The sequence below is a fragment of the Rhipicephalus sanguineus genome, chromosome 3 (genome assembly GCF_013339695.2).
Source record: "Rhipicephalus sanguineus isolate Rsan-2018 chromosome 3, BIME_Rsan_1.4, whole genome shotgun sequence".
Taxonomy (NCBI): Eukaryota; Metazoa; Arthropoda; class Arachnida; order Ixodida; family Ixodidae; genus Rhipicephalus; species Rhipicephalus sanguineus.
The window spans coordinates 190,925,800-190,949,133 of NC_051178.1; the positions used below are offsets into that span (position 1 = coordinate 190,925,800).

General features: G+C 47.4%; 1 protein-coding gene across 13 annotated transcripts in view; it reads left to right on the forward strand.

Moving 5' to 3' along the window:
* Positions 1 to 1,985: 1,985 nt before the first annotated feature.
* The window catches only part of LOC119387912 (integrin beta-PS), a 136,716-nt gene continuing 115,367 nt past the window's right edge, over positions 1,986 to 23,334 (forward strand). For 5 of the 13 annotated variants that reach the window (XR_007415477.1, XR_007415478.1, XM_049413751.1 and 2 more), the window contains exons 1-3: positions 1,986 to 2,327; positions 14,745 to 15,075; positions 20,901 to 21,008. Coding sequence is in view for 11 of the 13 variants with exons in the window: in XM_049413751.1 (XP_049269708.1) it covers positions 14,758 to 15,075; positions 20,901 to 21,008 (426 nt within the window). In the remaining 2 variants the exon portion in view is untranslated. The remainder of the gene's footprint in view (positions 2,328 to 14,744; positions 15,076 to 20,900; positions 21,009 to 23,334) is intronic. The other 8 variants (XM_049413744.1, XM_049413750.1, XM_049413749.1 and 5 more) reach the window with 3 other exon arrangements.

Consider the following 23,334-nt stretch of genomic DNA (forward strand, 5'->3'; position numbering starts at 1 on the left):
CTGCGCCTCCTAACTACAATAAATATTGTTATCCCTTTTTCCACTATGGCACTGCCTGACCCCCTTCCTTATTTTCGCAACGGAACAGAAGTTTCAGGAGGCAAGCTGTGAGGTGCACCGAAAACAAATGGGGAGTTGATATTTTATTAAAGATAAAGATGAATGTAAAGTGAGTCGGGTTACAATAGGAACTTCAAGGCAACAGAGTTCGGGACATTTGGCGCTAATGTCCATGCACCTTCGGGCGTGAGTGTGAACAAAGCGAGTATTGTTTATGACTGTTCGTAGAAATTAATGGTATAACTCTGCTGGCGACACCGATGCGCACGATATATGGATACGCAGCCTTCTGAACGGAATAGACATCAGCTTTCAATGGAATTGTCACGAAGCACGTCTTTCTGACATAAATGCTATCAAAAACTGTACAATAAATTATTATAGTTCACAGTACCAAAGTAAAAAAAAAACACAGGAAGAAAAGTAAAGAAAAAAGAAGTACAAACTAAGCGAAAATTTTGACGGTCAAGTAAATCTTACACGTTTGTTTCCATCGGTCTAACAACTTTTCTATAATATCACGCTGAAGTAGGCTATGGGATATCTCCAAACAAAATTCTTACACTAAAGAGAAAAATGATTTTTCTCGCATTAGTGAGTTACTCTTTCACGATACTAGAAACACCAAAGCTTGTCGCGAGAAGACGCTAGGCAAGCGAAAAAACGCGCAAAAAGAAAATGCGGGTGACGTCATAGATTTTTTACGGCGTCTACTAGGGCCTCGTGAAAATTAAGTACATTGTCTTCTGAGGGAGCCAGAGACCTAACATACCAAGTTTCAAGAAATTTTGTAATGTGACCAAAACACGATATAAACACTTCGAAATCCGTGACGTCAACATCAGCGATTTCGGCGGAAAATTTTATAGGAAAACTCTCAACATTGATTTTCTTGTCTAATAATAAACCTAGATATGGTGGTGAAATTAAGGACACTAGGGATTCCAGCATATAATTTGTCAGTCTAAACGAATTTATTGTTTCACTTTAGTGTCCCTTTAACTTTATGGTACATTCGACTGGTCGTTTGAGAGCGATCTGTTTGTTTAAAAGTATTAAATTCAACAGCTTTAAAGCTCTCCAACAAGAATAAACAGGTATGCAAATCATGTTTCTCCGTCCTGATCATATTTTGACCCGATAATGTTAGTAGCAATGGTTAGTTGCTATTTTACGTAATTTTTTCAGCGTCTGCGGAGCGCTCGAAAACGACCAGTCGAATGTACCATTAGTAATCAAACCCAACCAGACAGGCAACGCTGTCAAACTGTTTGCCATAAAATATCACTCTGGTCCTGATACTAGGGTGACTAGAATTTCAGCCACCCCGCCGATACGTCATCCAGAAAGCTGCACAATGTCTTGTTCTTCTTATTATTTTTTACCACACCAGTATTGGCATAACAAGAGGGGTGGGCGTGGTTCAAACACACCCCAACTTTTTTTTTTTTTTCATTTTGTATACACAGACACGCATGAACCCGCACCCCCTCAGAAGAAAATTTCTGGCTACGCCCCTGTCTCACGGGTACCTTTATCCGAATTAATATTGAGTGGTCAAGTTTATTGATTAATTCGAGAGCTTAACCGTATTCACACGCCACTAGAGAGCAGGGCAATTAATCTGTCAGCCTTATCTGAACTGTCAGATCATATTTTATCTTAACATCGACAAAAATTGTGCTACGTACATTTTGCAACCTGGCGCGTCTGCGGTAGCTCACGGCTACGAAGCGCGGGAGCAATTGCCTCTGAGATTTGTTCGCTATTCGGTGCTCTTCCATCTCTAAGGCTCTGCGGCAGCGGCAACCTTTCGTAGAATTTACGGCAGATGGCGCTAGCGTCCTCTTCCCGCACAGCTCACTGAGCGGTGCGAGCGTCTGCTGCGCTGTCGAGTGCGGAGTGCCGGCGGAATGTGCATCGCCGCGTATCAGTTGTGAGAGGTGGTTGTGCGTGCGTGCGTGTGTGCGTGCGTGTGTGTGTGTGTGTGTGTGCTGTTCGTCCTTTACGATCATCGCTGTCAGCGCCTCACCCTCTCTCGCACAGCTCTGGGAAGAAGAGGAGCCGGTTAGTGGTGCACCGGTTATTGCGCGGGGCTACTGCGAAACGCGTGCAAGGGAACGTCGTCGACATCACGCGCGGTCATCACGCCGGTATCGCAGCGGGAGTCTTTGAAAAACCTCCCGCGAAGGGCTGTGCGCGTTGCCTCGTTCAGCAGTCGGCACGACGCAGATATCGCAGCAGCACCGGAGACTTCAACGATATTGGTGAGTGATCTACAAAACGGGCGCTCAGCCCTGGATGCATTGCATGGAGCGGCGGCCGAATCACGGAGCGGCGGCCCGTTATAAAACTGCGGTTTAACATCTCTAGCGCTTGTCTTAACCTTTTGATTGCCCGTTACATTAAACTTCAAGTCGCGTTTATCAGACGACAGTACGGGTGTGTCTCTAGAAGAGCTTAGAAGCGAAGTTACGGACTGATCTGCGAACAGGTGGTACGGATGGGAGCATCTTAGCAATGGAAATATTGCCATCGGCGTGGCGGCAGCTGGCAAACACGTCGATGCTGACAAAAGTAACATTTTGTGATACTCCCCTCTGACAATGTACTACAGTCTCTTCGGGTAGAAAATATGTTACAGTTGAAAGGGCGGACGTCAACATTTGAATTAACACACTGCAGTAACATTAGTTTGTTGCTTGTGGCTCTTATGTTAATTGCAATTGAGGCGAAGCGCGCCACCGATATATTTTCTCGCCTGTCGCAAAGTTACACGATTGGTTGTCGAGTGTTATGCACGACTACTATTGAATAATTGAATAGCTATTGAGTCCCGTGTCGACGTACCGGTCGATTTGATGTTTGATGGAAACAAAATGAGTCATTCACAGCGCACTGGTGCTTCTATCGGAATAGTTCTTTTCATTAGCATAGTCCCACGGTCGTGCGGGGCGCTTGGATTAGACAACACCTTATCTTTGCAGTGTGTCGACCTATGTGCATGTTTCAACGCGTGTCCAATCCTCCTTAGGTTGAGCCCAGTTGCATGTGCGTTCTACACGGGATTTGAGTGAGGACCTCGATATTGAGCACCGTATATGATAGACGACTGATCAGCGACCGCAGTGTTATGTTCTGTTATTCACGCGCGTTCACCTCCCCCTCCGCGATACGCAACAGACACAACACAACTGACGCGGCGTTACAACTGACATTTCCGCTCCTCGTTTCATACTGATCCCCATCCTATCCCTCAGAAATGTCTAGGCCACTCTACATACACTTGCGGGGTCGTGAAGGAGAAATCACGGTCCTGGGACGTGCGCTCTTATATTGTGACGTCATCGACGGGGTGATCAAAGCGGAGCCAGCGCCGATTACTGTAGTCTGTATATACTGCTACGTTGATGTGACGCATGCTTGCTATCATTTAGAGCGAAAGCGACCGTTTTGCGTAAGAAATTCCTCTACTTGGAGGGTGAGGAGAGGGGGGGTGGGGTAGAGTTGTTGACGCGCCGAACTTCCGTCACGGGTTCTGCAACGGTGTCTGGAGGTTGAGTAAGTTGTTTTCACAGGAGCGAAGAAACCCCTCCTTTCTGGACTGTGGCACGGGATTACAATGGCTGACGTCGCTGCCTCGGCAGTGCGTTCTTGTGGGGTTACGCCTCTTTATCACAGGCCAGAGGGGATTATGGTGGCGCCCAGGGAGCCTTCTGTGAAAAGGTGTATACGAACGGAGCATCGTTTGTTTTCATGCTTGAATTTGGTGCGCCTGCTATACTCGGGTGAATATCGAGGGCTTGTAGTCTCTGCATTGCGATTATGTAAAGGATGTAATACCTGTTTGCGTTTGTTCTTCGGCGTTTTACTGCTTCAGATCCACTGAACATCCTAGTTTACAAGTTTCTCGCCAATATAAACGGCTGCTGTTCATCCTCGACTCCGATGGTGAGCTTCTTGTGCCGCTGTTATATCCGTGTTGCGTTTGCCAGCCAGACTGTCTGCACTGCGGAACAGATGGTGTTAATGGCCGAGCCGTCGAAGAAGTCGCATCTGGCTATGCGCGAGCGTGGCATAACTCAGCGCCGTCACGCCCAACAATGAGCCGTACTGTTGGCAGCCCGGCGCATGTTGAAGACGTCAACGCCCGCCGCATATAGCAGCTCGTTCTGGTTACAGCAGCTGCGATGCTTGCTAGCAGTCTCGCATCTCGAGAGTCAAGACATCGATCGCCGCACCCTCAATGAACGCATCGGTGGCGAGTAGACATTAAAGTCTATTCTACCACGTATACGCTTACATGCATCTGCTAACGTGATTCCTTGCCCGACATGGCGCCTGTATCTTTTTGTGCAGGAGTTTGAAGCACCTTCGTGGCTCTGTGGTAGAATAGTCGACTGCCACGCAAAGGGCGTGGGTTCGAATCCCGCTCGATCCTGAATATTTTATCTCATTTCACGCGATAGCAGTTACGGACACCGGCGGCGGCCGCCGCAGCAACTACGCTACCAAAATCGGCTGTTTGTTGTGATCTCATACATCTTTCGCTGTAAAACGAAATTAGCGTCGCTTGGAGGCAAGTGAGTCACGCCCCACTGCAGATAAAGAGCACGCGTCATCTTCCTACGAACACGCGCATCGCGCACGTTAGTGTACTACGTCTCACGCCTCCGACCTCGCTGTGTCGGTCATTTCGAGTCCAGTGTGCCGTCCTAAGGGCGAGGCCTTGCTGCCCGTACGTTGTCTTCTTATCGGACGGTGTTTGCTAAGGCGTGATGGCCGGACGCGAGAGAGAGATATGCGCGTTCGTGGAAGCCGCGCCTCTCGCGAACACGGCGTCGCGGCCGAAGTCGAGAATCCGGGTTCCATTGGTTTATATAAGGGTGTCACGCGGGCACATAATTTCCATCGCGATCGAGCTCCAGTCGTGATCTAATTTTTCGTAAATAAGCCAATCCCGATCAAGAAACTCGATCCCGATCGAAACTGCACCTTGTGACAATCGCTTTAGATTTCGTGCTTCGTCGGCCGCACTTTGATGAGCGCAATAAGACAAAGAAAAAAGAAGTTGATGCGGACAATTAAACCGTAGCGTTACTCAACAGTACCCTTATAAGTATTAGCGGACGTGTTTATAGCGGTTAAGTGAGAAACTCTAATGAGGGTCAGAAGTGCGGCACAACGTCATTGCGTGGTTTCTCTCTTTCAGTTAAGAGACACGAGGAAAAGCAAGTGCCAGCCGTCTGTCTTTCGTCTTTCTTTCTTTTTTATTTTTGCTTGACATAAAGGGTCGGAGGGGCCCACAAGAGTGCGAAAAAGACAGAAGTGTATTATCTTTCATCGAGTGTCATATCGCAAGGTGCGCTGCCACAAACCCTTCTTCAATGGAGCCCCCTCTTTCGTCCAGATTAGATCGCGCGCGCCTCTCCGCACAACCCTTTACGCATACCCAATCGTCAGAACGGACCCGCTGCAAAGGGCAGCAGAGCAGTCGCGACGCATTTCAAGAAGTCTCTCTGAAAGGCTGCTCAGGCACACCGCTATAGATAACGTACACTTTCCTTCCTTTTTTTTCTTTCTAAATTGTCAGGAGAACCACTGTGACGTGTTACCCAACCACGGGCGCTTTCTTGTCAGGCAGGAGAAAGACCGGACTTCGTCCAGGACTCCTCCTGACAAGTCGCAAATGTCGAACGACGACGCGCTCCTTTCGCGAGGAGATCTCGCTTGAGATCTCGCGGGGGGAAAAGATTGCTCCCGCCGTGTTTTCTGAATGCAGGCGTTCGCTTTGGAGTCTCCCCGCGGTGGTCGCCCGTATGTATGCTATATGGTACCTTTAGTGAATTGTCCCCTTGACAACGGACAGTGCTCGCAAAAGAGATGTCAAGATGTACCTGGAACCGTCTGTTTTTGTCCAGTAGTTGATTTTAAACGACACATGAGCGAACACTTACCTTGGGTCTGTTAAGGGAAGCGGCAGAAAAAGACGTCAGATGGATATTTCCGTTGTTGTTTTTTAGATAACGAGAGAGAGAGAGAGAGAGAAGAGAGAGAGAAGATAGATAGATAGATAGATAGATAGATAGATAGATAGATAGATAGATAGATAGATAGATAGATAGATAGATAGATAGATAGATAGATAGATAGATAGATAGATAGATAGATAGATAGATAGATAGATAGATAGATAGATAGAGAGAGAGACGGACGGACGGACGGACGGACGGATGTGCGTAGGGTATCTTAATCTTCGAAGTTATCTCTTCTAAAGAAGGTCTACGGAAGGCAGCTACAGTTCGTTTCTTGATGGAGCACCGAGAGACGGATCCATTATGCAAATTATGCGCCACAAGGAACCACGTGCAGTGTTGCCCCACCTTTTTTCCGTGACAGATTACCTGCGAATGTCTTTATAATGGCTGCCTTACAGCCAATACAGGTTCACTGAAGCTCGTTGTGTAGTCTACTTTACATAAAGACACGATACGTCTACGAAAACAGGACGTACAGGTTTAGGACTTAACGAAGCCAGCGTGTGTTATGTTTACACGACTAGTTTGATAACTTTTCTATGGGGAGTATGTGCAGCTACATGGATGTAATATGAAAATTTTTCGTCAGCTCACGGGGCCAACGTATGTGCGCACGTCTGCAAATACAGTAAGTTCCGAGTTACGCGGAGTTCCGAGCGTACTCCGTGCGCACAGTATCTGTTTCCATCTCCCAGTTGGCCTAACTGGGAGGCCTAACCATTTAGGCCTCCTCCAAGCTGTAGCCTTACTGGGAAGCGGAGGCTGCGCTTATTACACGACAGACTTCTCGCTTCCGCAGTGGCCGGCGTGTCATCTTTTCAGATTACTTCCCGTCTCTTCGATGAGTAACCCTTCTCTGAAGAGCACGAAACTGCACAACTAGCGTCTTCCAGTTACGTATACGTGTTCTTTTTTTTCCCCCGTCGAGTCAGAGCGTTCTCTCCTGTCTCGAAAAGCCAGTATAAAAGTGTTGCCAGTACTAAGGCCTTGCACCGTGTGGCTTTCCGCTTTTCTTCCAATGCCATTCAAAGCCACTCAATTGTGCCTGCGAATCCTTATGCAGACGAGGACAAAGCGAGAGTATTGCATAGAGAAAGACGCGCTGCTCATGTTAACTTGCAAGGATAACAAAAACGCCGCATTAGCGGGAATGATTGGAAAGAAGAGAAGATGATACCAGCCAGCACCCCGGGCGTTGCTGCGTCCAGGAACTCCGCATATCGCGCGCGCAGAGGCTCGGCGCATTTCCAGAAGAGTCGATCCTCCGCATCCCTGCTGTTTTGTGTGCATCAAACCAAACGTGAGGATCCACGGGGCGAGGATTTCGTGCACTCCGGCGAAGTGATCCCACAAGCGAAATGTAGCTTTGTATGCGTAGTGGCATTTTTCAATAATTAATGAATAAATTTACTTATTTTAATCAATTTCACTTATACTCATTCATTCTCTGACCACCTGCACTTGCGATCGCCATTGAGGTTTCAGAAGTAATTTCCTTTCCTTTCTTTCGTGCATTTTACAATCAATCAATCAATCAATCAATCAATCAATCAATCAATCAATCAATCAATCAATCAATCAATCAATCAATCAATTAACCAACCAACATGCCCAGGGACAGCCGAAGGTCCTTGTGCTGACGCGCGATCATAATAATAATAATAATAACAATAATAATAATAATAATAATAATAATAATAATAATAATAATAATAATAATAATAATAATAATAATAATAATAATAATAATAATATCTCCCGATTGCTACTAAACACTATTTATGCTGCGCTCTCGTACAAATGATGATGCCTTGCATGTCCCCACAAAAAAGGCAGTATAGCCAGGCACGCCCGTGGCTCCAAGTCGAGCATTCTCCTCTGCGCAGTGCAGCAGTAGGCGTTCGAGTGCTGCCTCAACTGGCACCGGGAGGGGTTCTTGCTGTGCTTTTGTGGCAGCCCTCGCTCAGGAATTACACCTCCGCAGTTAAAAGAAGAGGTGCTCTCCTTTTTGCCGCGAGCAAACCTGTTCCGTGCTCTTCTTCGGGGCACCGCGAACGGACTGGCCTTCTTTTCTCAATTGCCTACAAGCAAACAAAATGCACGCCGCGTCTCCTTCTTCAAAAGACGAAAAGCTTTTGTGAAAAGCGTTTCCGTGGGGTAACTTGAGTGACCTGTGCTCACTCGTCTGCCCCCTCCTCATTTCTCACTTTCGGTTACCCTGCTAGAACGTTTCTTTTTCTCTCCTCGACTGACCCGTAAGTTCAAACACCAGTTTGCGCCTTTGGTAAAGATGATCATATGGCAGGCCAAAGGGACGCTCACCCAACAACTTGTACACACGAATAGATTAGTAGAGTATGGGTTTGGGCTAGTTGGCGTCGGTGATCCATAACTTCGTTTTGCATCAAATCAACGTATGCAGAACGCGTTTCGTCTTTCTGTGTTCTGCCTGCTTTGATTTGGCCCAAAACGAGGTTATATTTACACAAGCGCCATGTATAGAAAATTGTTACGGAAGGTGTTACGAGCACACAATTCGTCATTCTCTTTTACTTTTCTTGACGGTCAATAACAACGGCTTTTAGTTTCCGCAAATCGTACGCTATGCGTATTATATACCTGACAAATCTCCCGAATTTCCCCTAAACATGTTTTGTAGTGTCTCTGGCCACATACCGCGGACTTATCTTATTTCCGAATCTTATTGATATTGAATCTTATAAGATTTGGAGATAAAGGTCACGCTCTTCTTGCCCTAAACATTGCGATGTTTCGAGACTCTTGTAAGGTTTTACCAGCGTTGCGCCAAGTCTTGCGATGAGTAAGTTCTGTTCGAAAGATGCGACGATGCAAGATCGCGAAGAAAGACAAAAAAAAAAACAACAACAAAGAGACAGAAATATGTCTTTTATGTAAGAGCAACACTATCTTAATTTCAGAGATCAGTGCGCAGCCCTCCACGTGTCAATCATATGCCACTCAGAGCGTGGCTTTCAATGCCTGTTATTAGATGCGGCGTGTCTTCTCTGTCATTTGTTCAGGGCAGCGTGCTGATCCGCATTTTTATGATCTCTTGCATCCCTCCGTCGCTTTGCAGTTGTCTTTGAGTAAGAGAGACTGAAAAGTAGAGCTATGTACTATAAACCGCTTTCGCATGCCAAATGTGTATCGTTGAGCTAATAATAATTAAAAAAATCCAGGTTTTAGCGCTGCCAGCGGATATGATCAAGCGCCCTTTCCGGCGTTTGCTGAGCTTCTGTTTGCAGTGAGTCTATGCTTCTTTTAGCATTAAAAAAAAAAAAAGCATTGTGCTTTTGTTTAGGCACTTTAACGCCCATCTGGTCTGGCCTTTTGAAAGTTATCGCGAACATGCATTATATGTATGGGATGGTAGTCACAACAGTCAGGTGCCGTTCCCTTCACTATTATTATTATTATTATTATTATTATTATTATTATTATTATTATTATTATTATTATTATTATTATTATTATTATTAGTGATCAAGGTCTTCGTTGCACTGATCGCGAAGCAACAACTTCGCATACTCTCGAACAACGTGTATAGTGTCTAAGAAAGAAAAACGAGCCCTTAAAAGTCATCTTCTTTCCCACGATGTTCTACAGTGGTTGGCGTGTACTTAGTATAGTATAATATTTGACCTTTCTCCTTATTCCGCTTTAAGCATACGACATCAGGCCTCTCGCGTTAGCAAACAGAACAGCTCCTTCGAAGTAGTGAATAGCGACATCGTGGAAACACATTGTGAATGCGAGACAATAGAGTCGTTCCATTTAGATTCGCGAGGCCGAGCACGTGCGACGACAGCCAGCCTACAGAGCGTCGGTCGCCATTCGGACTTTGTGGCTCTCGCTGGCTTTTATCGCTTGCCGCTCTTTACAGTTAGGGTCGCTTCTATAAGATTACGTCGTGAACTGAGACAGTCCCCCCCCCCCTTTTTTTTTCTGGGTGTGCGTGATAGTTTCGCCGGTATAACCAACTTTTTTCTTGCTGAGTTATCAAACGTATGCAGAAACATATGTTTCGACCTATCTCCCACTTCTTTTCCTTTTTATAGCTTTACAGATAGCAAACTATATTCATTAAGAGCCACGGAATGGATGTCAAGGAACGGGAGACTTAGCCGAGGACGGCATGGAGTGGTGGGGTTATGAATTTGAGAAATTTGCAGGCATTAAATAGAATCAGTTTGCGAAGGACAGGATAGATTGGAGATCATTACTGCGGCCTTTGTCCTGCAGTACGCATAAAAGATGATGATGAGCCCTGTCGCACTCTCCGATTGGCTTCTGTAGTCGCCACGCTGATTGGTTGAAAGGAGAAAGCGAGACTGAGCTTGTTATAGCGTGCAGGATAGCGCCTTAGCTTAACGCTGTCTTCTTTCCTCATTGATTGATTGACTGATTAATTGATTAGTTGATTGATTCATTGATTTAAAAGTTTAAACCGCTGCGCAGGAAAGAGCGGCGGCTCATCTCATAGGCCCCATGATGTTCTATAACGCGCACATAATGCTAGGTGGTATACACGATCACTTTCGCACTCCATCCGTGCAGGACTCTCATCTTGTAAGCGCACCTGCATAAAGCGTGGTGAAAAATATTGTCTTGCGCCGTTTCCACTGCGCTCGCTTAGAACCATAGGCGGGCGCACGGGGGGGGGGGGGGGAGAGAAATCGCCCCCCTTCGTCATCTAAGAGGGAAAAGGGGCAAAGTCTGCGCCATACATTGTATTAGTAGGGAGGGAGCTCGCTGCGATGAACCCTTGCCCCCCTGATGTGGAACCCTGCACACGCCTATGCTTAGAACAAAGCATGGACCTTGCATTGCTTCTCCGGTATATATAGCTGCTTTTTTCTTTTATTCTACTTCAATTGCAAAACGATTTCCTGGCTGCTTGGTTAGATTACGTTCTTTCTCTGTCATTCGAAGGAGTGAACGCGCCTTACTAGGGCTGTCTGGGAATGCAAAAAAAAAAAAAAGAAAAAAAAGGGGGGGGGGGTGAGTTAGACGTGGCACGGGATGATCAATTAATATCTCAAAAATGATTTGGCGGCACTTCATTCCGATCCGCCCTATAGTTGCTTTTCGAAGCAGTAAACGAAGGATTTAAACTTCTGAACTATTCGTTACCTTCTATTCTTACGCCCCCACCCCCTTTCTCCACTTCCATCGCTCCTACACGCACATAAACACAACATCCTGTGTTCCCACTCCGTAGCACAATGCTTGTTATTGACCACCCGACAATGCTGACCCCTGCAGGGTCTTCGTTCCCCTACTGCCGCCGTCCACTTCTTCCCGACGTTGCTTCACTACTTATCGTTAGCCCATTAGAGCGGCCTCTCGCAGAGCAGTGCTAAGGAGCCGCTCGCCGTAACCGCGTGGCGTGCCTAATCGCGCGAAGCGACGGGTGGGCACAAAAATGAGCGCGCGCTAAAGTGGCGGCGGCAGCGAACTCGGCTTCTGTCGGGGATGCCGTGTGCGCTAATCGGGGGGCCTCCTCCTCTTCGATGACCGACGCCTTCTCTTCGGTTTGGAACAGCGGTCGACGCGTGCAATTAGGGGCCCCGGCCGCCCGTGAGTCTCGTTGTTGGTGGGGCCCGACAGACTCCAATAACTCTACGGTGCACCTTATACGGCTATATGTCGAGAAAAAAAGCGTCTACGTGCCCTCGGAATCGCTAATACCGTGCAGCGTTGCCGAAGCTACAGTAGGCAGCGGGAGTCATGTCGACCGGAGTCTCCGGTCGACCTGTCTGAGAAAGTCGTTCAACGCGCAGGAAAAGCATTTCGTGATTGGCATTCGCTACTCACTAACGTTCGTGATTGAAGGAAAGTCCGAACGAAACGAATCCTACGATAGCACAGCGAGAACATAAGAGAAGACGTCGTTATTTTCGTGTCAATTTTAATATTTTATTTCCTCTATATAGACGTGTCTGTCTGCCGTCCGTTTCCACCATCACGAACACTCCACCTACTCACTCGCCTTTATCTTCTCGTGCTTTGAATTATCTCGAAGGATTAACATTGTACGATTGACTTTGCTAGCGCTGCTCTTCGCATACCAATGAGCGGCTTGATGCGTACAGTGCGTTCATTGACCGACACCTCGCTGGCGCCTCTACAGCACTGCACGGTTCTCGTATAAAACAGTGGGTGTAGGTGCTTCCATTGGAGGAGCCTGAGGGGGGATGTTGCTGCGAAGGGGTGCCCCCCCCCCCCCCAAACTTTCCAAGACGCCGCAGGGAAGTTTGCCCCTCGGCGCTCTCAAGCTGGGGTCCTGAGGAGCTCGCCCATGCGAAACTTCGTTGTGTGTGCGTGTGCTATGCTCTATAGCAGCGGCTTCGCCGGTGCGCCGCTCGGCCCTTGCACAAGGTGTATATAGTGCTGTACGTGCGCGAGGACCCGCCTTCCGAATCTCTGCTTGCCGGGCCGCGCATCGTTTCCTCGAAAAGGGGGCAGCCTCGCGCGAATGCCCCCCCCCCCTTTTTTTTTTCTTCGACGCCCAGCGGGTGAACCATTGCACCGTGCCGCTGCCGGAAGGCGAGTCTGAAAAACAGACCAAATCACACACCGTGGCAATTTGGAGCTCATGGTGCATCCACGTATGTGCTCACACATCGCTATGGTTGATGCTAAGTGTTTCGAGATTCTTGCCCCGTGACTTGCGTCACGGCGTCGTCGGGGAATGTCTGAATTTACATGTGCTCTACATTACTCGTCGTCAGCGCATACGTTCTACTTAAGACGGTTCTTGGCGGTGTATACAGCTACCGTGTCTCTTGGTGTTGTGGAATTGCCGTGGATGCGCCTCGAGCTCTTTTTACTGCTCTTACCGACTGTGAGTGTTTCTTGAAAGTTTGAAAAATTCTTGAACCCGGGATGTCGCTGGAGCCAACGTTTGGACAAGGCTGTAGCCTTGAAGAAGACAGGACCGCTTGTCCAAACGCTGGCTCCAGCGACATCCCGTGTTCAAGAATTTTTCATCTCTTCCATCTTCCACTGGACTTCTGCCTTATTTGTACGCTTCATGGTTATACTATGCAGTCGATATACTGTATCACAAATAAGGGTTCGGGAATTTATCTTGGTCCAAGTTTGGTGAAGCGCTATTACCACTGTGCAGCCAGGCGGGTTCGTGTGTGTGTTCTCTCTGTATTTGCACTGTCGGTTTATTTTTACAGCGCGAAAAAAAAAAAAAAAGATCAAGCTTTAAGCGCAACATAAGGGTGTCCGGACGCAGTCGGCAGGACCAGGACGTCGCCACTGGCGATTATACACTACGGCGCAGTTATATATATAACGTCATTCGTGGAACTGAACGCATGCATACGATATCAACGTCCCAAACAACACGCGCGCGCGTTATGTAGGTATAAGGACATGCTGCAGCAAATGCGGCAGAATAACAACCAAACGTTTCTGCTCGCGGCCCTCCATCAGACCAGAATTAATTCTTTCAGTCTCGTTCCGTCGCAGCCGCGGGTCGTGCGTGCCTCGCGGATCCTTGTGGAACCGGAACAAAGCAACCCTGTTTGACTTTTCATCCATTGCTTGGGTGTGCATTCAGTTTCCCCCGGAATGCCATCAAAGCGCGCTTCCGACTCATCGGGGTTACCTTCTACATGGGCAGTTTACAGAGCTAACGAGTCTTTGTCGGCGCGTGTTTACCTCCGTTCACTCCGCGGCATCCCTGGGGGCGCCGGGGAATTCTTGCTCCTTTCCTGTGCTTGCCATTGCCTTTGCACAAACGGAGGGCTCGTTCCTCTCAAAAAGAATGCAGGGGGTGCGGGTCTTTTGATGGGCCTCGTTCACCTTTGCGGCGACCGCACCGGTCCCTGTGCAAAGGTGAGGAGACCTTTCAGCGTGTGGCCTAATGGCAGAAGAAGACCTGGGCTTTTGAAGTTTTCGTTGTGCCTCGGTGCTGAACGATATGTGTACTCTGCCGCCAGTGTCATCTCCTGCCCAATTTCGCTCTCTCCGCAAACTTTTGGGCGTTTGTGGATTGCGTGAGCGGCCGGAGCGATGGCGCGGAATTCAACCATACAGACACAAAGCTTTACGTCCTGCCTCTAATTGCAACGTTGGACAACTGATGTAATTGTTAAGGCGAGAGCCTTAAATGACTCATCAAACGCGAAAATTTACCGGCGGCATGTCGGCGTCCCACGTCAGCGGCGTCAACAAAAGGGATGCGAAAAATCATCACGGGATGACGCCAACATAGCACGTCACCATCACGGCACAGGTCGCTCAAAATTTGTGATGTCATCATGACGTCATCACAATTGGTCAAAAGGAGGCCGATCAAGGAGGCAGTGCAAAACCAGGCGAGGTGCAGAAAGCTTTCGGAGGGGGGCGAGGGAGGATCAACACATCGACTGAGAACAAAAATAAGATGGTGGCTTTCGCCTTCGAGTCGTCTTGACGAATGCATAAGGGACCCTGTGAATTTTCTTTCTTCAGCTTGCCTGTATATACTGCAGGGCAAAAGTGCGACGTGCTATAGATGGTGGCCTTGTATGTGTGGTCGGCCTCTCCATAGACATTCGTTATTGAGTGTTTGACACACGATGAAGCGATGCAAATTAAGCGAACGCGCTTCTTTTCTTTATCCAGAGGACAGCGAGCCATGGCGGTGGTCCTGGCGGCCTGCTGCTGCCTGCTCGTTCTTCTGGGTCCCGGCTCGCTGGTCGAGGGCCAAGAGTCAGGCGAGGAGGCATCTACGCTGTCAGAGACTTCCTCAGTGGAGAAAGAGTCGACTCCAGATCGTGAGGAAGTGTCCACCCACGAAGCTCTTTCGCACCCGGAACTGTCCTCTGACCACGAGCCTGTTCCGGCCCAGGACGGAGCCACTGCGGCCGCTTTGCGCTCGGACCCGTGTGCATCGAGCGCCGACAACTGCTCCGAGTGTCTGAGGCATCCGGAGTGCGCATGGTGTTCCCAGCAGGTATATATGCATGCCAACAACCTACACCTTCAAGCTAATCGCGACGCTTTTTTCCCTGCAAACCGCATTGTTGCACTCGATTCAAGCCACGTATACTGTAGGAATTGTACGCGTTAGTGTTGGCCATTAACAACAGTATCACGTCATTGTCGTTTGCCAAGCATATACCTTATTTATTGGTCCTTTCTGATGAGGTTGGTGTTACACATTCGGACTTGTTGGTCAGGTGTATAGCCAGATTTTTTTTTGTCGAAGGGGGGGGGGGGGGGGGGGAAGGGTTCGACCTTTTATTTATGACGTACATGCATGTGTTTGCATGTGTGCGTTTATGTATACACTTACAAAATGTAAATAATTTTGGCGGGGGTGGGGGGAGGGTGGTTGTGAACAACCCAATCCCCCACTCCACGGTTACGCCGATGTTATTGGTATACGTCATAATTAAGGCGATACACTCCGATTTTAACGGCCAAATGACCATGTTCCGCTCTTTATCGAAAGGGCATTTTCTAAGCGGTCATTGATACGTCGGGCAATTAGGCTGACGTATTTTGACCTCACGTCATTGTAACTTTATACCTCACGTCGACGGTATCTCGTGGACCACAACAATCGCACATTTAACAAAGGGCTTGTCGAGCACGGAGCGAGAGACGGCCCCCGGGAGCTCGAAACCACATATTCGGCCCCCCTGGCGGCACTGGGGCGTGCCGGACGACATCAAAAATGCGGTCCTTGTAAAGTATATATGCCTGCGTCTATAACAACAAGGTTTACGCTTGCAATACGCGCAAACGTAGCTAGTGCTTTGTATTCAAGTATTTGTGCTTGTGTGTACGTGTGTTTGTGCGTTCAGACCTTCCAGACAACTAAGATACGATTCGTCCGTTCTGATGTTTTCGTGTTCAGATATCATTTCATCTAAGATATTGGAGCATTCAGAATAATGCAAAATTAAACTCCGAATTTCGGAGAATTGGATATTTACGAAAAATAAACTCCGATAAACGCCGAATTTCTGCCAAAAAATCAACTCCGAAAAACACTCTCCGAATTTCAAGAACAATGCAGCTCCGAAAACATAGAGCCCTTATATAGTCATAATATACCACTTGCAAGTGCATCCGACGCTGGACGAAAGAACGACAGTGCTTGTGTCTGGTATCGCTCTATGGTCCTGCACGCATGTCGGATGCGCTGCATACGCCGATGTCGCAGTTCGTATGACGAGGTTTGTGGTTGCTGCCTCCTGGCTAAAGTTAGCAGCCGCTGCTCCGCTGTTTCCTCTTGCAACGGATAGAGTGTTTCAGCACGTTTGTAAACGTGCTGCCGTTTGCGGAACATCGTGTCACCGGAAAGCTATTGAGTGGTGTAAACGACATCTTGCAACACAGAGTTTAATCAGAGAGCACACTCAAAGGCGACGCGCGGAGGTGACCTATATCATATTTTTACTTAACTGCTGCATGGCGTATAAAGCGTCGGAATAGCGATGTTATTGACAACGCGGTTTTTCTTGAACGAGATCGCTCACGTGAGGGGCAAGGCAAGTGTACATGTTTTGAAACGCATTCGGAGAATGCGTCACTGTATATATCTTGCTATAACTCGATAACACGTAAGAGGCAAGAAGTTTACGACTTCCACAAATTGTCCGATGTTCGTTTATATACCGGTGCCAGGGAGGTGTAAAGCGGCAACCATTATGCGTCACATTTTAGGCATGTCACATCACTTTATACTACATATCAGCGCGCCTATTTCCAACTGGCATAATGTTAGCGCTGCAATTCCGCCGTAATTACCTTTTATATGCGTTTACAGACTGATTGAAACGGATTATAACAACTTTGTTATCGCGTGACGCTCGAGCTGCTGCATTACATATATGGAGTTGGCCAACCATGCGCCTTCAATGTTGTGGTCGATCGCATTGTCGAAATATTCTAAAGTAGCACATCGTTAATTCTCGAGCATTGCTCCACAACTGTTATACGGGAGTGACTTTCCGCAGACGGAGCGTGTGCATCGTCCCACGAAGCCTTTTGGGTGTCGATTTCGACGCTGACGGAAATCCCTGTTCGAACCTTCTATGCCTTCGCGCGCATGCCACTTCAAGAGAGCTGGAGTAAGCGAACACATATCCCATCTCGTCTTGTCGATTGCTGTCCAAACGTATTTACTGACAGAGCACAGACAGACAGACACTACTATTGTTTATTGCCATGCAGGGGCATAAGGGAAGGAACTTAATTGTTTGGAAAAGTAGTGAAGTGGAGCAGTTTGTCTATATTTGAAAACTGCGTGGCGATAAAAGCGAAGTATATAAAAGCGATCTTTCTTTGAATGTCACGAAAATACTCGGGTCACTGTACAGATATATGTCTCGTCCTTGCGAGTTAATGAAAAATATGGTTAGTAAGACTATATGATCGCAGCTCCAGGACACGGCACAGCTAGAGCTTCCAAGTGCACGCGGACAGCACGAAACAATTAAGCCGTGGGAAATGAACGCGCTATATTGCGAATTGCCCCTACTGCACTGTGAAGCGGTTCACACAGAATCAAGCTCTCAGGAGCTCATGCAGTTAGCGTCGCTCCGCAAAGCCCACTGAACCGGAGCGTGATCGAGAGACGGAATAGATGCGTATACTACACTGCAGTTTCTGGCGGCCTGCGCCGCTCGGGGTTGATCCAACTGAGGGTTCGGGTTAGGGGAGGGAGACAGGAAGGCTAACAACTGCGCTGGCGTTTAGCTTGCCTCCTGCTTGTTTTGTCTGGGAGCAGCTGTTTGGCTGTGACGCGCATTCGCCTAGGCTCGGTGTTTGGCTGGAGAATCCCGTGCGACGACCATGTGAGGGGCCTTGTATTGCCACCCGAGATAAGAGAAGTGGCCTTTGGAAAGGACCGTGGGACGCGAGCTCGCGTGCAGCAGCTGAAAATGGCGCCTCTCCCCCCGTCACGCCGCGTGGTATCCAAACTAAACCAGCAGTGAGGTCCGGCCCGAACCCGATACCGCTCTTTGTTCGCGCTCGATCGGGTTCGTTTTTCTTTTTCTTTTTTAACAGCGACGCGTCCACAAGGGATTTTGCGTGGCGGCGTGGTCGGTCGGTATCGAAGATATATCCGAGTGAAGCCGGCCTGTGCAGCACACCAGGATATGTGTCGGATATGAAGGAGAGTGTAGACGTACTAAGCTCGGATACAGCGAACGCTTTGGCTAATGCGATCGGGCATAAGTTGGAGGAATCGCACAGGATACAGGGAAGCAAGACAAGAGTCTATCTTCTATAGTCGGAGATCGATGAGAGAGGGCAATTGATCCTCTTACGGACGTATAGCCTGCTGGTGCTGATGACATAACGATGTCGGTGAATCGTTTGGCAAGTACTTTCGGGAAGTGACAAAATAGATACGGTACTTCCCAAATTAGTGAGACAGACAGACAAAGAACTTTAATGCAAATTAGTGACAACTTTCTTTTGATACATGCCTTGCCGGTTATTTGACGTGTCAGTCGCTCTGATTCGCATACGTATGCGATGTTTTTTTTTCTTTTTTTTTCCGTACGTCTTTTTGTCTTGTGCAACGACGGTGCGGTAAAAAGCTGTTTGAAATTTCGAGAGCGGCGGGTTGAAACTATAGAATCCTCTGAAAAACAAGTACTGTACTTGCGATATGTATATGGGCCGAATGAGCAGACCGATCGATTGATTGGCGACTGGTTCATGTTGCGGATAAAAGCTCATTCACACCGGTGACTGTCGAGGTCGGTCGAGCGGTTCTATAGCACACGTTGAAATCGCACACATTGTTGAAAAGCGACTATTTTGGCTTCTGCTGGATTTTGCACTCATGCGGCAGACACTATATAAACAGTCGCGTTTTGACCAAAAATGATCATTTGAGCTGGTCGCTTTGTGTCTTTGGTTCGGTGTGAAAGCTTTTGCGACCCCCTTTGACGCGCGGCCTCGAGGTTCGCCGTAGAGCCTCTAGTATATAGCTGGATGTAAACTTCCGGACATTCAGTGTTCCGTTAGAGCGCGTCGCCGTATATACGTGTTGGCAGCTGCAGACCGGTATAGGAACCCTGACGACACTATATTCTGCAACGGAATCACCCGTGGTAACTAACTATTTTGCGTGCATCCGTCCGCCGTCGCGGATCGGCATCAGCTGTTTTTATAATGCGTTCAGTTATTTGTTGCGTCTACATTCTTGGAAATTATGAAATTTTGACACATTCACAACAAAGTTCGGTGCGCTTGGCTAAATGCCCAGCCATTTATTAAAGGAAAAGCAGTTTTTCCGGGTGCTCTTGGGGTGCAGCTATAGTATCCCCCGTACAAGGACAGGGCCCAGGAAATTTCGTTTCCTTTGTCACATTTGCAGGCATATCAAATTTGAGCAAAATTTCGTAGTTGTATATGTCGTGTTGCTTTCGTTCACCATGCCAGTGATTGCAGCGCCACCGTTGTCGTCTATGGAGCGGCTGATTGTTTTGAACGCCCATTTTCTTGCCGGACGGACAGCGCAGGCATGCATATTAGAGAATTTCTACGGAGCTTACATTGTACTGTTGTATTTAGCTGAGCGTGAAACAGCGAACAGAAACGGGACAACGGAGGAGAACACACAGGCACAACGTTGACTGATAATTGAATTGATTTTTATTATCTCGCATATAACCGTCATCGCCTGCCCCCAACTTATACTTTGTTGTTTTGGATATCTTGTTGTAAACGGTTTGTTTGCAAAGCCGCAAAGTTTGAGGACAGATGTAACAAGTTTGTAGGCAAGTGCACGCGCATTTCAAAGTTGTGGAAGAATCGCCGCACTTGCGCAAGCGCATACGTGCGCTCTCGTCAGACGCTCATCGTGCAAATGTCGTAGGAAAACTTGGTGCCTTGCGTGCGATTGAATAAGCAACATACACGACCAATCCAGTAGCGAACGCTCAGAAGTCATTTTCCGATCGAGCCCCACAATTACGACCCAGACGGTAGCCCAAGTGCAAGCCGTTGGCTGTCCAGAGGCGTTTGATTGGGGTTGTTCATACAAACAACGTGGCGCGTCAAGTTTCTCTCGAAGAGAAGGCATAACGGTTGAAAGGAGCTTGCAGGTGGCTTGTTCCGGCTGTCCGACTCCGGTTCCCCTACAGCGATGAAAGAGGACACCGAATATGGTGGCACGGATTCACGCTGAGCAAGAGACCGACTGCTCAGGGATTCCTAGCCGCCTCAGCCGAAATGAATGCCGTATTTTCCGGTCTACAGACCGCCGTTTGTTCCGCCGGAATAAACTTGGGCTGCGAACATACTATATAGCTTTGTCTTGGAGGATACATTTATTTCTCGCTTCACGTGAGGAAGTTTCGTTCTGCCACTTCGCGCAGCGAAGAGCTGCGGCGTGGCGATCGTATAGGTTGCAGTCAATGAATTTAGCATTTTTAAATTGTAAGTTTTAACATGCCGAAACTACGCGCTGTGTTACTACTTATAAGGGACGCCGTGGTTTATCAACGTGTACTCAGGGCAGGAACGCCTTTTTTCATTCCGTTTGCATCTGAACACGGTTACGAACGCCATGACCGCTAAGCTATAGCAGCCGCGGCGGATAACATATATATAGTTCACATTGTTAACGGAAATAAGCACTAATTACACTGACGACTATATGCAAAGTATGCTACGAACAAAGTATGCTAAACACGCAGCAGATACGTGTACTAACATACATAAGCACACATATAGGCACGTGCATGCATAAACGCAAACACACGCACACACACAGTGCGTCACGCAGTGTGCGCTCCCTCTGTGCAGAACTTCCCACGAGGTGTAGCGCGTTGCAACCCTGCCTCGGTGCTCCTGGACAGCGGCTGCAGCGAGGACGCCATCGAGGACCCGAAGAGCCGCATCGACGAAATCACGGTCAGTTCAATATTAAGGCGTGGTCGATGCACTTCCACGGGTGCGTATACTTGTTTCTCATTACTTCACTCAGTTGGTATACGTATATCTGCGGAAACCTGTTGATAACGAAGGTGTTGATTCATGCTAAAATCGGTCATAACACGAAAGTGAAACGTGTCTGTATAAGTTGCTGCACACAAGTCCTTAGATAGATAGATAGATAGATAGATAGATAGATAGATAGATAGATAGATAGATAGATAGATAGATAGATAGATAGATAGATAGATAGATAGATAGATAGATAGATAGATAGATAGATAGATAGATAGATAGATAGATAGATAGATTTAATGATTACCCGAAGATGACAGCCTAGTTGGACGCCTGGCTTGCTTCTCCACGGTGTCGGGTGACAAGTTTGCACTTGTTGCCAAAAAAATTCGGCAGATCCCACGCACTGTGGGAATCGATGTAATGCGAAGCAGTCAGCAAAGAGCTGCACACATCGCCTTGTTTGTATTTGAGCCAAATGAAATCATTCATGTCATGGCATCTAGTCCACCATATATCGCATGTTTGCCATGCACGCATGCGTGCACACCATGCCAATGAAACGCATATTCTGGTATGTACAATGCATGACCTGTCGTTTATGTTCATCACGCACTCGTGTCATGCCATACCAATTTTGGTATATATCACGTTAACAAAACGGCCGGAAGCGCACCATGACAGTGGCATGTAAATCATACCGTATGTACATGACATGCATAACATGATTCGCATGTTAAGACCTCTCATTTATGTTCGTCATACAGTCACATCACGCAATACCAATTTTGGTGTATATCAAAGGAGCGAAATGGTCGCGAGTGCACCATGAGTAGAGCATGTAAATCATGCCATACATGACATGAATATTATGGCTTTTCATGTAACCACCTGTAACTAATGTTCATCATACAGTCACATCGCGCAATACCAGTTTTGGTGTATATCAAGCTATCGAAACAGCCGCGAATGCACCGTGAGCGTGGCATGTAAGTCATGACATAGATGGCATGCATGTAATAGTTTTCATGTTACCACCTGTTATTCATATTCTTCATACGGTCACATCGCGCAATACCAATTTTGGTGCATATCAATCTAGCGAAACGGCCACGAGTGCGAAATGAGCATGGCATGTAAATCATGCCGTACGTTTCATGCATGTCATGATTATCATGTTACCACCTTTCATTTACGTTCGTCATACAGTGGCGTCGCGCAATACCAATTTTGGTGTATACCAAGCTAGTGAAACGGCCGGGAATGCACAATGAGCGCGGCAATTAAATCAGGACATACATGACATGCATGTCATGGTTTTCATCTTACCAACTGTCATTCATGTTCTTCATACAGTCACATCGCGCAATACCAATTTTGGTGTATATCAATCTACTGAAACTGCCGCTAGCGCATCATGAGCGTGGCATGTAAATCAGGTCGTGCATGACTTGCATGTCATGATTTTCATGCTACCACGTCTCACTTACGTTCGTCATACTGTCATGTCGCGTAACACCAATTTTGGTGTATATCACGCAAGCGAAACGGACGTGAATGCGCCATGAGCGTGGCATGTAAATCATGACATACATGTCATGGATGCCATGGTTTTCATGCTACCACCTGTTATTCATGTTCTTCATAAAGTCACATCGCACAGTACCAATTTTGGTGTATATCAATCTAGCGAAACGGCCGCGAGTGCGCCATGAGCGTGGCATGTAAATCATGTCATACATGACATGCATATCATGATTTTCATGTTACCACGTGTCACCTATGTTCGTCCTACAGAAATGTCTCGTCATACCAGTTTTCGTATGTATCCCTTCATTTAAACGGCCGCGAGCGCCCCGAGACCATGCCATGTAAATCATGCTGCACATGACGTGCGCGTCATGATTTGCATGTTAGGACCTGTCATTATGTTCGTCATGAACTCTTGTCACGCCGTACCAATTTTGGTATATATGAAGTTAACGGAACGGCCGCAAGAGCCCAAAGGCCGTGTAATGTAAATCATGCTGTTAATGACATGCGTGTCATGATTTTCATGATATGACCTGTCATTTATGTTCGTGATAAGGCCTTTTTATGACACACCAATTTTGGTACACATCCGATTAACGGAACGGCCAGGGAGCCCAAAAGCCGTGAAATGTAAATCATGCTGTTCATGACATGCGTGTCATGATTTTCATGATATGACCTGTCGTTTATGTTCACAATAAAGCCATGTTATGACACACCAATTTTGGTATACATCCGATTAACGAAACGGCCAGGA